General features: G+C 40.1%; 1 protein-coding gene across 2 annotated transcripts in view; it reads left to right on the top strand.

Annotated features, from left to right (window-relative positions):
* LOC134098021 (cation channel sperm-associated auxiliary subunit delta-like) overlaps positions 1-16,072 on the top strand; it is a 54,037-nt gene that overhangs the window by 3,677 nt on the left and 34,288 nt on the right. Inside the window, exons 2-4 of one of the 2 annotated variants that reach the window (XM_062550972.1) lie at positions 1,496-1,520; positions 8,699-8,778; positions 14,575-14,644. In XM_062550972.1, the coding sequence (XP_062406956.1) occupies positions 1,496-1,520; positions 8,699-8,778; positions 14,575-14,644 (175 nt within the window). Of the gene's footprint in view, positions 1-1,495; positions 1,521-8,698; positions 8,779-14,574; positions 14,664-16,072 lie in introns of those variants that run through there. The other variant, XM_062550973.1, reaches the window with a different exon arrangement.

The raw sequence follows: 16,072 nt of genomic DNA, 5'->3' as shown, positions 1-16,072 counted from the left end.
GTTTAGTGTAAGGTGCCAATCTTAGCGGTTTTAAAGGGATAATCCGGAGTGAAATGCACTTTAGATCAATTTTTCGGACTATTGGGAGTACATACGTTGAGTTGACACCAAAATCATGTCATTCGGATGTATTTTGAGAAAGTTCGAGTTCACCGTTTTTAGCCAAAACTCGTTAGCCTGGAAGTGACCGGGGCAGGTCCTTTCGCCACTACAAAACGCTATTTTTATACCTCTTCTACTGTTCCAAACAACGCTACACTTACGTGGTAGTGAGTAGAGGGTCCCTAAAGCCAAACCGAAGTATCCCCACGTCTTTATGTGGTCGGATAGAGAGTCCAGAATTAATTTAATCGAGTCAGTACCTTCCGGAAATGTCACTGCGGCAGCTGCGCAACGCTTCAACAACACTTTACTAACATTTCCGGAAAGGTACTGACTCAATTAAATTCATTCTGGACTCTCTATCCGACCACATAAAGACGTGAGGATACTTCGGTTTGGCTTTAGGGACCCTCTACTCACTACCACGTAAGTGTAGCGTTGTTTGGAACAGAAGAGGTATAAAAATAGCGTTTTGTAGTGGCGAAAGGACCTGCCCCGGTCACTTCCAGGCTAACGAGTTTTGGCTAAAAACGGTGAACTCGAACTTTCTCAAAATACATCCGAATGACATGATTTTGGTGTCAACTCAACGTATGTACTCCCAATAGTCCGAAAAATTGATCTAAAGTGCATTTCACTCCGGATTATCCCTTTAAGTCCGTCGGAGGCAGTCTTTCTCTAGTTTTGCCGTTACGACAATATCAAACATGTTTGATATTATCGGAAGTCTTTTCAGTCGTGGCTCATGCAAATACTGACGTGAACATTAAAAACCAATAGTAACCTCTCGCGAACACGAAAACAGGAAGGGGCAAAATAGGCGACAGCTGTAGCCTGTATAATTATTTGTTATTTCATTTCTTATAATTTATTAGTCGGCTATTCTACGAGACAGAACAACTCTATATCTGTTAGTGATGTCACACATCAAACAATGCTGCAGAAACGCGAAAAAAATACTTTGATATGAGTAGGCTATCATGTGATTTCCTGTTAATGATGACGTGTAGCCTATTGCACGATGGAAATCATTTGAAGGAATCTAGCAGCAGTCTTGTAAATAGTGACCCACAGTCTTTGCAAAATCCTAATCTGAGACTGGCCTGTGACTAGACTGTGACTAAAAACTCAATGAATTGTCTTTAGATGTGAGAGGGTCTGAGACTGTAGTCTTTCAAAAATCTTTTCCAAATCTTTGCAAAGTCTGTCAATGTAAGGTAGGCTTTAGCTGTCCACTTTCACCAGGCCATATAGCCTATATAATATTTAATATAGGCCATATATAGCCTATAATATAATACATTTATTCTCCCCCCCCCCCCCCCCCCCGACGACGACGATATCATCGTCCATCGCGATGTTTTACTGTACACATCGTCATATGCCAATTAAGGGGACATCGCCCAACCCTAAATGAAGTAAGTATCATTGTTACTTTTGAATATATGTACTGTGTACTGCATACACTCTTTAATATTTACAGGCTCAAAGTCTAGATAAAAACATGCATTACATAAAGAGTACAAAAATACGTACACATACATAACGGTCCACAATGATTAAAACACATAACTGTTTATTGCATTGTCTCAAAAAGAATAAAATGTGTGTAGGGATGGCACAGTTCACAAAACCCAAGGTTCGGTTCGTATAATCTTAAGACTCTAGAAATATCATATTCCAGCATATCATATGCAACTTAATTAATTATCCACCATTTAGGCTACAATATTTTAAATAGTTATATAATTGAAAAATTATGCAAAACTGAATGTATTTCACTTGACTTAAAGGAATAGTTCGGAATTTTAGACATAGGACCTCATTTCCAACTTCGTCGGGGTGATATAGGTCGGTGGAGACCATTTTCAGTGAATTTCTGCCCTTCCTTAACCCTTTATAGGGCACTCATTGAAATCTTTGGAAATTCTAAATTTTAACTTCAGAAAGTTAATGGGGGATGTTTCAGGACATTTAAAAAAAAAAAAAAAAAACCCCATTATTTTTCATCTTGGCATAGCAAATCATGGTCAATGAAGTTACCATATATATGTCCTTGCCCGTCTGGGGGGAAAAAAAAAACAGAGGGTGAATTTGAAAAAAAAATCTCTGATCAACACCATACTTGACACAGAGCATCCTCAGCTGATGCCTCACCAACCCATTTCAGTTTTTTCTTCGGAACTTTTACCGTTCGCCCGTAACAGCCAATTTTGCCCATTTTTGCCAATTTTGCGAAGCCGCCAGACAGAAAGTGAGCTTATATCTCAGCAACCCCTGCATGTATCAAAACCAAACTTGGTACATGGACTCGTGTACCATGTATCTTTTTAATAATTAAATGGCATGAATGGCATACACAGGTGTCCAGTACTATGAATGCTATACTCCTATGTACCAGTGTATAAAAACCGAAATACAACTATAATCACTAAATTACCACTTATATTTGCTCATGATTGTGTTTTATCACTAACCAGTATTGAGTCATTAAAATAAATGCACACAGTACTAGGTCTCACACTAACAATAAGCACCTGCGTGCCATTTAATTATATTTAAAAAAGATACATACATCAGGCATATGTGTAAAAATGGACACTTGTGCCACTTATGTGAATAGGGCGTATGATCAAATATAGTACATTTAGTTTTTAGCCAAACAATAAGCTCATTTTTAAAAATGCTATGCAAATAACAACAATCTCAATCTTTAACACAACTATTCAACCAAATAATGTGTGAGTTACATCAACTTACAATGTTTAGTTTTGATGCTATTATGATAGTTGTGGGATGAGCCAGGTTCAAAAACCTAAAATATGTGATTTCTGCCAGATGGTTGTGTTTGAGGTGCTGTAGTCCACTGCTGATTGGTCAGATGCTATGATGTCAGTATCAGAGCGGTAGATAAAACCAGAGCCCCTTTAGGGAGAGCCGGTCCACTTCCTATTAACTCCATTGTACCGGATTGTTCCTGCAATCTGTTGAAATTCCGCTAGGGGCGTTGCCGAGCAAGTGATAAATGAATTGTGGTCTATGGGGCTAAGCGGCTAGAACTCGTTTTTTTCACAGTTGACAACTTCATTTCTTAATGTACATTGTCGTAGTAGCTACCTGAGTATGGGTTTTCCACTGGAAATGAAATAAAAAGTCACTCATGTCCTTTCTGCTTTTCATAGGATGGGCCGTTTTCCCTGTAACATGCTAGCATTTAGCTCATCGATGCTCGCGACAATCGCGACTAGGGATGTTAACCGGTGACTGTTTGACCGATGGTTGACCGTATCCACGTTAGCCGACCAAAGTTGTTGCTAGTCGGTTAAAAAAAAAAAAAAAAAAAAAAAAAAGAGGCATCTTTAAATTAGGCTAAAGACAGTGGACTAAACGCTACTACAGCTAGCCATCTCATTCCAAGAAGATCTTTTTTTGTGTGAAGTTAACAAATTATCCCTCACACTCAATGTTTCATAACGCCTGCTTGTAGGCTAGGGCTAGGCTACGTAATAAACCAATAAAAACATTCACGAGGTCACAGCGGTGGCCGGTGCGTCTTTTGCATTGGTTTTATCGTGTTGCAGTCTCGGCAACTTTCCGCATAAATGGGCTTAGATTTGGAAAGACATTACATCTACATTTCAGGAAGGGTCATCAATGGTAACAGATAAGGTAATGATCATCTTTCGTTATTATTGTTAGCACTTCCTCAAACTAAGCTGCGTCTCTTCGGAGCTGTCTTTTTCATAAGTGAGCCGCGGACATTTCAGCTTCAAATTAGCTTAGACAAACGCCTTTATTTGCAACGCGATCACCTTGTACCCAAACCATTTTCGGAGCAAAGGAACCATTTGTCCTCCACTTACAAGCTCCTTGGTTTGCAGGACTCATGTTTGGCGCTGAAGAATTTAAAAAAGTGACGTGAGTGAAAGGGCGGCGCCGGGGCTGTGTGTATGAGCGTAGGACAGAGAGATGAGAGTTGGGAAATTGCGTGGCTGTTATTTCAAATAGCATAATTTATTTTAAACGAATCGGTTAACCGGTTTCAACCGGCTAATGAGCCTCGGTGGTCGGTCAAGAAAATGTGTAGTTTTCGCCATCCCTAATCGCGACCGATTACGACCGTCGTGAAGCTGAACCTTCTTTTAGGTCTATGGCCGTAAAGTGGTTCGCTTGTGTCACGTGACATGAAAACTTTGAAAGGGTTTTTAGGAATAACAACACATATAGAAAATTGCATTGGTCAGCTAATTGTCAAGTCAAGTTATCCTGCATCGCATGCATTAATGCAATTTCAGGAGAAAAAATTATATAAAGACAAATGTGGTACTGGGGGGTTCAGCTCCATTGCCACCCATTCATTCATCACTTGCTCGCGATCGCCCTCTAGTTGCAGTACCATGCGGAAGTATTTCGCTAGTGGTCCTTCTCTCCTTATTAGACATTAGGTGCGTTTGACTTGACGAAAATCTGCGCAGATCTGACTTGATGTGATGCATGCTGGGTTAAACAGAGTGCATACTGGGACAGACGAAATGCAAACTGGTTAGAAATCATGTCCGACTTCTTGCAGTCGCGGTGGGAGTTACCCCCGTGACATCATGTCACATGTGCTTACAAGATCTCGGGAGACTGCGTCTTAGCTCAGCCAGCGCAGTTCAGCGCAGTTCGTTTTTAAGCAACTGCGCTGGCCAAAACCCTCCCCAATGACGTCAGTTCAAAGTTCTGATAGGGCCGTTTGGAAGAATCTCCCCATGACGAGTATGACAGGTGTCTCGTTCTGCCTCCTTACCCAAGACACTAGAGCGGACCAAGACGGATCAGTTCAACTGCACTAAAACCAACGTCTGGGATGACGCTGGAGCTTATCCCTGTGATCCATCTTGCTCTGTTCTAGAATCTTTGCTCCTTACGTTAGAATCTGCTAAAATGAACAGAAATCGAACTGATACCTTCTTATTTGTGATTTCTGGAACAGCGGTAGGCTAGCCTACTGAAAACGTGAGGATACTCTGCTATTTTATGCTGTTGGTTAAATATATACACACGGAAAACACTTGATATTTAATTAATGTGCTGCAATGCAGGCCTGTTAACTGTATGACAACAGTGGTTTATTTAAACACATCATATCAATTTATTTCGTCAGTCACCATGCTCATTTTAATGAGCAAGAATAAAAGTTTTACTGTATTTAATACAAAATCCCGCGATATCTACCGCGAGGTCTCCAGCCAGGTCTCTCGCGAGTAACTTCAGGTACGTAAGCTCAGTCAGACTGTCCGGGATGAGCTGCGTGTGCTAGTTGCCCCTCCTGCTAAGACTCTGCAGCTCTCGTTGACGTATGAAGCCAGCCTAAGTCAGCCTAAGTCAGCCGCAGTTCATCGCAAACGCACCTAGTCTCTGATAAAACAGAGTGGCGACACTCCCATAGACCATAGGAAAAAATGGCAGCGCTTTTTCCAGGCTATTTCCTCGTTATGGGGCTTTTGGAACTGTTTACAGCCAATCTCTTGGTCAGTAGTCAATGAGTTAATTGATTACACCTTCCAGCATTGGAAGTACATCCCACCCTCCTGCGACTCAGCCATTCAGCACAGGTTTTTTTGGAACTTTTGATCGCGGCGGCAACATCAAAGAGTGTCGCAACTCTCTCTATCTATGGCTCTGGTCAGTATTTGTAAGATAGCTTGATCTTCCCTAATTGGCTGAGAGAAAACCACATGACTCTACAACTCCAAATGGAGGCAGGGGGAGGGAATTTTCAGTGTGTGCGGAAGTGACTACATATGGTTATTTGCCCCATAGTTGCAGCGTTCATCTGGTGCTAATCTGGTGCCGAGATAACGCAAATCAACGGTAACATCCAGCCTGCCACTGAAAACAGTCTTAATCCACTCCACAGAACACCCGAAACAAATAAATTATAACGTTAGACTATCGATGCACATGTCTGTGTTGATAGAACAATGTTAGAGATAAAACTAACCTTGTATCGCATTGCAATAGCCTATACTTTGTTCCCTGTATGGCAGTATCAGATTGATATTGAGAAACTAGTCCCTCAAAATTTAATAAATCATTGAGTTGCAGGGTCAGTTTTATTTCTAAAATTGTTCAATCAACACGGACATGTACATCGATAGTCTGACGTTTTAATTTACTTGTCTCGGGTGTGCTGTGGAGTGAGTAAGAAAGTTTTTGTTGTTACCGTTGAAATGTGTTAACTCAGAACCAGCTTATCAAATAAAAGGGGAACGCTGCAACTTAACCTCCTGAGACCCTGGATGTAAATTTGAATGCATTTTTCATTTCACTCAATTATTTTGGCTTAGTAGGGCTTCATAAACATACAAAAAAAAATTCACCTCTGTACATCAAGTAGTTTTTGAGAAAAACGATGTCCTCGTATGAGGACATTGGGTCTCTATTACCATAAATTACAATGAGATTGCCAATCCAGAAAGAATGTGAATATTTATGTGTGTACTCCAAGTGCCTAAGATTCAACTATTAAGAAAACAGTTTGTTTTTATTGAACAGAAATGTCCTGTTATTAATTTGGTTAAGTTTAGTGTTTATTTGTAAATGTTAGTTGTACATATGGGTCACACCCATGTGGAGAGAAGTCTATCCACAATCAATTGAAGCGAAACAGTTCTGCTCTATTTGTTTCTTATTTGTTTATTTATTTATTTTTTTAATTCCTTCAATGGATTTATTTATTCAGGCTACTCTATTATGTCTATGTCCACACTTTGACTTCCATTATTGCTTTACAGTAGTTTGATATGGCCAATGAACGACAATTTTCAATGTAATATGTAGCCTAAAAATGAAATTATGCGTACATTTCAGTCCCGATGTCCTCGTATGAGGACATGAAAGTTAAACACGTCCTGGTCTGTTTGTAATGATCGAAATGGGGGAAACTTGATGCCATATCATACTACAACTGTTCACAAACATATACAAAAAAAAAAAAATGTCATAACGTTCACTGGCACGTTACCATGACGATAGTTCTCACGCATATGCCGGTAAAGCGTGGAGGTGGATTTCGACGCCATATTGCTTTTTCCCAAAACATTGTATTGTGTGTCTGATAACACTAGAGGGTAAAATGAAGTGTCCACATATAAGGACAACAGGTTTTTATTCAGAAAAAGTAAGCACAAGGTAAAGCAGAGCCTAAATGTAATGTCCTCATATGAGGACGCAGGGTCTCAGGAGGTTAAGGAAGGGGTTAAACGGGGATAAAAACTGTCTCCACCGACCTATATCACCTCGGCAAAGTTGGAAATGAGGTCCTATGTCCAAAATTCCGAACTATTCCTTTAAAGGGACACTTATCAGATTAGCATTAAGTTTTGTATCTTTAGAAAAACAGTCATGGTTTTGAATGGTCGTGCATCATTCCCTCGGTTTGCCTTGAGATGGAATAAATACGGATTTCAATGTTGGACTTCCTGCTTTCAATAATGTAAAAATCATAATTTTACATCATTGAAAGCAGAAAGTCCTAATCATGGGTTTCATTGAAATCCATATTTCTCCCATCTCAAGGCAAACTGAGGGAATGATACACGACCATTCAAAAACATGACTGGTTTTCTAAAGATACAAAACTTAATGCTAATTGGTGAAGTGTCCCTTTAAGTGGTGGTATGAGAGTTTTATTCAATGCATGCATGTGCGTGTCTGTGCGAGAGAAACTGAAACCACTCGTAGGTAGCAAAGCTCCGCTTCAACCTGATAGAATTAGTGACAATAATAATTAGTGACATTTAGCCCTTCAGGCACCAGGTTTTAAAAAAAGAACACTGGATTTTTACATAAAAACTGTGAAAAGGCCATGGCTTGAAAGTGATCCTTCTCCTAAAGTCCTATTGTAAATATGAAAATCATTGAGAATGAACAGAAGATTATGAAGGGGTCAATTTACTCATCTAATTTGCATATTATGACGTCACTGGATAGCAACCACATTGAATTATGCACCTTTCAGTAAATACTGGTTGTTGAACATATTTCAGCAATTTTACTTTGTTATTTGTCATTTCACCCTCATAACAAAACGAACAGGAAAGCAGTCACATGTAAATCAACAATAGTAAAATGCTTTGTGAATTACTTTTAGTGAGAAAAAAGTTAGGAGTGACACGCCCATTATTTTTAGGAGTTTCTCCTAAATTTGCCAGTTAGGATCTACCCCTTTAGCCTTAAAATTCTTCGTGAATACGGGCCCTGAGCCCTTTTTTTTACTAGCCCTGATTATCATGATTATTACTGACACCTGCAGCTACAGTATGTAAGGCAGAGGGTAGAAATAAGCATGGTATGCTTAGTGAACACTACCTTATGCATGCAAAGACGCACCTCCATTCACGGACGCACCGTGACTTTCACATCGCATTTGGGCTTAAATCGAAGCTCAGGATATCTCGGACTGTCTCATATTGGTATGAGGCTGTATTGTGCCATGAAACGTCAACACTGTACGAATGACACATGATCCAAATCATTCCATTTTTTTCATGAACTTTGCCACCCCTAGTTGTGTGAGAATCTAACATGTTGTATCTATGTTATCACTCAGGTAATGTTGCGGTATGACGGACCAGTACCGTCTACAATTGTTCGGGATCATTGTGACATGCAGAAAGCTCTTTTTATGGGGTAAGATGTATTTCATAGTTGCCAGGGCTCGAAATTAGCACCTGCCAAGCGCTAATGGCGAGTAGATTTTTGTGTTGGCGGCTGAACTATGGCAGGTACTGCACCACTTTGGTGTGTGGGAAATGACTGCTTATCATCTGCGAGAATAGGATACTTCAGTCGGTCACGTTCAGTTGGCTTGCCATATCGACTCCTCTTCGCAGTGTTCTGTTCGACCAACGTTGATATGGTCAGGATTTATTTTTGGATAATGACTGTCAGACAATACATTAAGCTGTACGGCTATTTGTCAAAACGAGAAAAAGAGACTTAAGGAGTCTTACAGTTATTTGGTTATGCATCGGCTGAGAAAACAAATATATCGCCACACAAACAGAACTTGAACGTTTCAGATGTATTACTTGCTTATATTGTCACTTTCAATGGTAGGACAAACTACTCACAGAATGATATTGAAGACCTGGGCCCGTATTCACAAAGAATTTTAGGGCTAAAAGTAGCTCCTAACTGGCGAATTTAGGGAGGAACTCCTAAAAATAATGGGCGTGTCACTCCTAACTTTATGACTCCTAATTTTTTTCACTAAAAGTTATTCACAAAGCATTTTAAGCCTAAAAGTAGCTCCTAAGTCCAGGACAGTGTAAAAGAACTCGAGAGGACTTCTAACTCACTAAGACCTATTCACAACCCGCTTTTAGTGGCATTTCACGTCGCGATGTTTTGAAATGACCGTGCAGTGCAGGAGCTCGCTGTCATGCAAGGGAATAAATGTGCATTGCAACTAAGGATGCAAATGCAATAATGCCACCGACAACCAAAACCACCATTGCATGTAAACTAAATGTAACGTCTCATTGTGCCTAATTAAATTAAATCGCTTCTCCTCTTTGCAAATATAGGCTACGTGTTTTCATGCAGATTAATTTAAAACATGTTGCAAAGATACTGCTCCAGTCCATAGTGTTTCATTAAGCCTAGGCTTGCTTTACTCTTTATTCATTAAGGCTATGCCTATTTATTCATCATCTTCCATCCTTCACAGCCCGACATAGCGCACGCATTCTCACCAGCTAAGACCTAACACCTGTCACTCAACTCGTCATTGTAGGGGAGGTTTGCCATCATTCCCGCGTTATAATCACCAGCCAATCAAGGTGGTCACTTTCATCAAGCTCGTGCATGAGTAATGACGTCAACCATAGCAACAAAAACTCACTTTTAGTTTAGGAGTGGGCGTTTCTCCTTACTAAAAGTAGGTCTGAAAGGCTTTGTGAATAACTTTTATGGGAAAACTCCTAACTAAAATCTTCTAGCGCGATTTAGGAGTACTCTTAGTGGTAAGATAAGATGCTTTGTGAATACGGGCCCTGGGCCTGGGCCCAAAGCCTTTCAGACCTACTTTTAGTAAGGAGAAACGACAACTCCTAAACTAACCCCGCATTCACACTGTCTCCGTCCGTCAACGGATCTCATTCACTTTGCATGGGGCGGACTCGAAATGCATTGTGGGTCCATCCGTCGCTTCAGCTCCGTTGCCTCCGTCAAGAAAGTTGAGAAATGTTCAACTTTTCAGGCAGCGACGGATCCGTCAGCCAATCAGATCACGTGTTTGCAAATACACATACGGCAGATCCAACCTCCGTGATCCGTTGACGGACGGAGACAGTGTGTACGCGGGGTAATAGTGAGTCTTCATTGCTATGGTGGACGTCATTACTCATGCACGAGCTTGATTAAAGTGACCACCTTGATTGGCTGATGATTATAACGCGGGAATGATGGCAAAAACCTCCCCTACGATGACGAGTTGAGTGACAGGTGTTAGGTCTAGCTGGTGAGAATGCGTGTGCTATGTCGAGCTGTGAAGGATGGAAGATGATGAATAAATAGGCATAGCCTAAATTAATAAAGAGTAAAGCAAATAGCCTAGGCTTAATGAAACACTACGGACTGGAGCTGTATCTTTGCAACATGTTTTAAATTCATCTGTATGAAAACACGTAGCCTACATTTGCAAAGAGGAGAAACAATTTAATTTAATTAGGCACAATGAGATGTTATGTTTAGTTTACATGCAATGGTGGTTTTGGTTGTCGGTGGCATTATTGCATTTGCATCCTTAGTTGCAATGTACATTTATTACCTTGCATGACAGCTCCTGCACTGCACGTTAATTTCAAAACATCGAGACGTGAAATGCCACTAAAAGCGGGTTGTGAATAGGTCTTAGTGAGTTAGAAGTCCTCTCGAGTTCTTTTTAGCTGTCCTAGACTTAGGCTTAAAATGCTTTGTGAATAACTTTTAAGGCTGGCTTACATTGCACGATTTTGGCCTGTTTTAACAGTCGGCGACTAAATTTCCAAAATCTTGGGAGTTGTACTAAAATCGCAACGCGCTCCCATCATCTAAATCGTTTAGTGTAAGGTGCCAATCTTAGCGGTTTTAAGTCCGTCGGAGGCAGTCTTGTTCTAGTTTTGCCGTTACGACAATATCAAACATGTTTGATATTATCGGAAGTCTTTTCAGTCGTGGCTCATGCAAATAGTGACGTGAACATTAAAAACCAATAGTAACATTGCGCGAACATGAAACAGGAATGGGCAAAATAGGCGACAGCTGTAGCCTTTATGATTATTTGTTATTTCATTTCTTATAATTTATTAGTCGGCTGTTCTACGTGACAGAACAACTCTATATCTGTTAGTGATGTCACACATCAAACAATGCTGCAGAAACGCGAAAAAAAATACTTTGATATGAGTAGGCTATCATGTGAGTTCCTGGTAATGATGACGTGTAGCCTATTGCATGATGGAAGTAATTTGAAGGAATCTAGCAGCAGTCTTGTAAATAGTGACCCACAGTCTTTGCAAAATCCTAATCTGAGACTGGCCTTTAGATGTGAGAGGGTCTGAGACTGTAGTCTTTCAAAAATCTTTTCCAAATCTTTGCAAAGTCTGGCAATGTAAGGTAGGCTTTAGTGAAAAAAAATTACGAGTCCTAAAATTCTTTGTGAATACGGGCCCTGATTCATAGCTCTTAACCCCATGCCACTGTCATTATAATTTTGCAGCGGCCATTATAGAAAAGGTCCTTGATTACTATTGACCAAGATAGAGCAACATAATTTGTTCACTCCGCTTCAACACTGTCTGATTATAGGCTACAAGATTATTGGACCTCTGGCAAGGGGTACTTGCTATAAGATCTCTCAATGCAAATCAAACCAACCTATTAGGCTAACTGAAATAAAGCCATGCCAATCTCTAGGTATGGTGAAGGGTATGTGATGATGTGGGGCTATTTTAATTTCAAAGGCCAAAGGAACTTTTATCAGGATGCATAGGATCCTGGATCCATGAAATAATAACTGTGCAGGTGCCCCAACCAGTTGCGCCACAGCTGGGGCCACTCATGATGAAGACAGTCTATGAAAACTGTCAGGAAGGCATGTCAGGAGATTGGAGGTGGTAGCGCTGACAAGTTTTCTTAGCCTCATATTATGTGCTAGGGAAAATGTACAATGTTCGCCAACAAATGTGACCTTCCACGGCGAAATCAGTCACATTGTCCAAATTTTCAAAATCATAGCTATTACGTTTTCAGGAAGGGGCATAATCAACCTTCAAAACGATACCTATAGCTAATGAATTGAACGTCATATAACTGAAATATAAACATTCAAAGGAGTTGAGTTCATCCTGTCATGCCAAGAGAAAAACGGAGAATTCTGCCTTTGAAGTTAACCATCGGCTCAACACTCACGAACGCCTTGTAAGGTCACCGCTATTACAAGATTTACGGTACTTGTATCAACGACACAGCACGCGGATGGCTTGGTGGTTGTCATTGAGTGCATTTACCGTAAACATTGGAATAGAGCGGCAAAAACGAGACGCCTCTAACTTCCTGCTTCCTGTAACTTTCTCACCTCAAGAAACTCACGTTTTTAGACTAGAAAAGGTCAGTTTTTCGGCGAAATGTATTCACGGCCATACAGTGTAGACCTCCCACTAAAATCCACGATTTTAGCACAAGTGACATAAATGGTCATTTTTCTCAGAAACGTCTGTTGCGACTAGGGTTGCCAACCGTTCCGTATAATACGGAATCGTCCCGTATTTGACACCTAAAAGTCTTGTTCCGTATTGAACTGATACGGAACGCTCTTTGTTCCGTATTTTTGAGAAACTGCTCAATGCACACATAGTACAATGAAAAACACACACACACAAAAAAAACTAAAAACTCCCTGACACAACGTGCGAGCCTGCTGGTCCGCAAGGCATGGAGTGAGGTCCGGTGCTTCACCTGATAATTAGCTGCGCAATTGATCTGGATCAAGCAACCGCGGCCCGACACAAAAGAAAACAAAGTTTCTGCAATTAGGAGGAAATGCTAGCTAGTTTGATGTGATTAAACAGAGTCATACAAATAAGTGGTGGTATGAGTGTTCATTGAATGCATGCGTGTGTGCGTTTGGGCGACAGAAACTGAAACTACACAATAACGTTGTTGGCAAAGCTCCGCTTCAACCTGTTGGAAGACTATTTAATTAGGCCTACGTAACGACATTTAACAACGTGGAAACAGAGCAGAGACTGTACAATACATTGTTTAGCATTGAGTATTGTTTAGTCAAATTTGAATAGGCTATAACATGGTCAAAAGATTGTAGCTTTAGTCTTTCATTTAAAGATCTCCAGATAAGTGATTTACGCATATGCTCGGCCGTTTAAACCATAGACAAAAGTTGGTATTATGTTTCCTGGATCTTTACATTCAGGCATTCAAATGAAATTTCATTAAAGCATATCATTTTTTTTCCATTTGCCTACCAGAGTATGATGCTTGCATGAGGGAAACATCCCAAAACAATAGCACCCATATAATTGTTGTTGTTTTCAGAAGTATTTATCATGCAACCATGCAAAAGCAATGAACTATTGTCAATATATCTTACATTATTAAAGCAGGCCTCTGATGTGCATAGGACATGTACACACATGCATAGCACTTTAAGCACTTTTAGCACTTGAAATATTGACTGCTTTGAAGTGAAAGTGCCTAACAATGTCTAACAATATAGCATAATAATAATAATTGTGATAATGATAATCATAATGATAATTTGATGTGAGGTGGAGGTACGTGTAGGTGGGCCCCAATTACACGCACCCCCCCCCCCCCCCCCCCCCCCGGTATTTTTGTTCCGTATTTTATTTTCTCAGAGTTGGCAACCCTAGTTGAAATGTCAAAAAATGTGAAAAGTTGAAATTTTGACCCATGTCAAAATACATGCAGCTGTTATGTTTTTTTGCAAACAGAAGCTAGATACTGTATGTCATTAATTGACATTATAGGGGCAATTGCTCTGTCGCTAGTTTGGAGTTAAACATGGAGTTGGGAGTTGGAGCTTAAAACCTTGTTAAACTCCAAACTAGCGACAGAGCAATTGCCCCATAACATTTAAATCTAGTGTAAAAAACATTATTGGAAGATAACCAAAATCAGCCATAAAATATAAAATATTGTCAAAATGAAGGTGCATTGTGGTACCCCTTGATCATTATCAATTGTCACCAAACTTCATACTAGTGGTTATTCATCAAATGACATAATATTATCCACCATAGAAGAGTTTTTGAGAGAAAGAGCGGCACTTGATGCACCCAAATATATAATGTATACTGTGTACATATTGTTTTGAATATATGTTATTTAGATTATATTATATTCAATATTTGAAATTGAAATGATATTGATTCTATGTATTTTTTATATTCACTATTCCAGGGCATGGGTTGTTTATACAGATACTGCATTTGTGGATGGATCTGAACCATTACAGTATCGAGGGCCAGAAGTAAGTTTGCCGGCCAGAAGTAAGTTTGCTGGGCTGTCTGAAATCTGTATATCTACTACCGGAACCTTTCCTGCTGCTGACTGAGTAATTTTGCCGTAATGTTGGCGCCACAGTAATCGCGGAAAAAATCTGCACTTGTCAGTGATGATCGAGGGAAGTATTATGTGTATTTAAAGCACCCTAATGTCGCTGAACAGTTCCAGCTCTCTAACACGCTGCAGGTAATGCAGCAAGGCTATAACCTCCTCCATACTCCCGGTGTAAAAACGTCACTCTTCCGCTGTCAGGCATGCACAGCTGACAGCGCGGCCACTGTGCATTCAGACCAAGAGCGACCAAAGCTGGTAAAAGCAGCTGCTAAAATTATTTGTATTCGTTCGTCTCCAGTTTATATCAGAAAGTTGACAAGTCAAGGTGCCACATCTGTCGACGACTTTTTTTGGTCGCTTTGGTCGCCCAAGTCTTGACGTTGGTCGCTGTGGTCGTTTTGGTCGCTGTATTTGCTCGTCCCCATTCAAAGTCAATTACTTCTGGCGATTTTGCAGCTTTGGTCGCTCTTGGTCTGAACGCACAGTCAGAAATGCGGCAATCAATTATCGCAGAATGTGCGGAAAACCTGTCTGAAAACGGCTAATGTGACATTACACTCCAGCTAACAGTTGAACATGCCAGTGCACCAATAGCGAAGATTAAAAATGACAACATTTACAGGAATTATTTTAAAGAACATCAGTGCCCACTTTATTTTCAGTCTGTTCCATTTTTCTATTTTTTGTAATTTTGTTAGTGTAAAATAATATTATGCATTGCCATGTTAGTGCTGATGTGCATGGCAAGTGACTGTGCACTGCACACTGTTGGTTAAGTCGACATAACATTTTAATATTACCAAAGGACTTCAAGTTTAGGCTATAATCTATGAGCTTAACATTGTTTTTGTGCTCTGTGTGGATATTTTAAAAAAATCTTTGTTGGGCGCTTTGACTAAAATTATTCATATCAGTAAGTCCTAAAGAAACCTTGTGTAAAATGATTGACAGATTGTGCAAACAAATAGTGAGGGGATGCGATATATTTTTGTCCAATCCCATGTCTCCCCTTGTTAAAGGGATATTCCACCATTTGGGGAATTAAGCTCATTTTCCACCTCTTCTCGAGCAAAACAATCCAGCCTTTCCGTAAGTCTGGCAATACAACTTTTAGCATAGATAATTGAATCGATTTAGACCATTAGCTTCTCGCCTGCTATCATCACGCTTAAAAGTGACTACGATTTCTGGTAATTTTCTCATTTAAAACCTGTCTCTTCTCAAGTGCAATAAGACAAACGGAAAATGAAACATGATTTTCTAGGCTGATTTGACATGGAACTACACTCCCATTCTGGCGTAATAATCAAGGAACGTTGCAAATGTACCATGGGCACAG

The sequence above is a fragment of the Sardina pilchardus genome, chromosome 12 (assembly GCF_963854185.1).
Source record: "Sardina pilchardus chromosome 12, fSarPil1.1, whole genome shotgun sequence".
Classification (NCBI taxonomy): domain Eukaryota; kingdom Metazoa; phylum Chordata; class Actinopteri; order Clupeiformes; family Clupeidae; genus Sardina; species Sardina pilchardus.
This window is presented reverse-complemented; position numbering and strand designations above follow the sequence as displayed.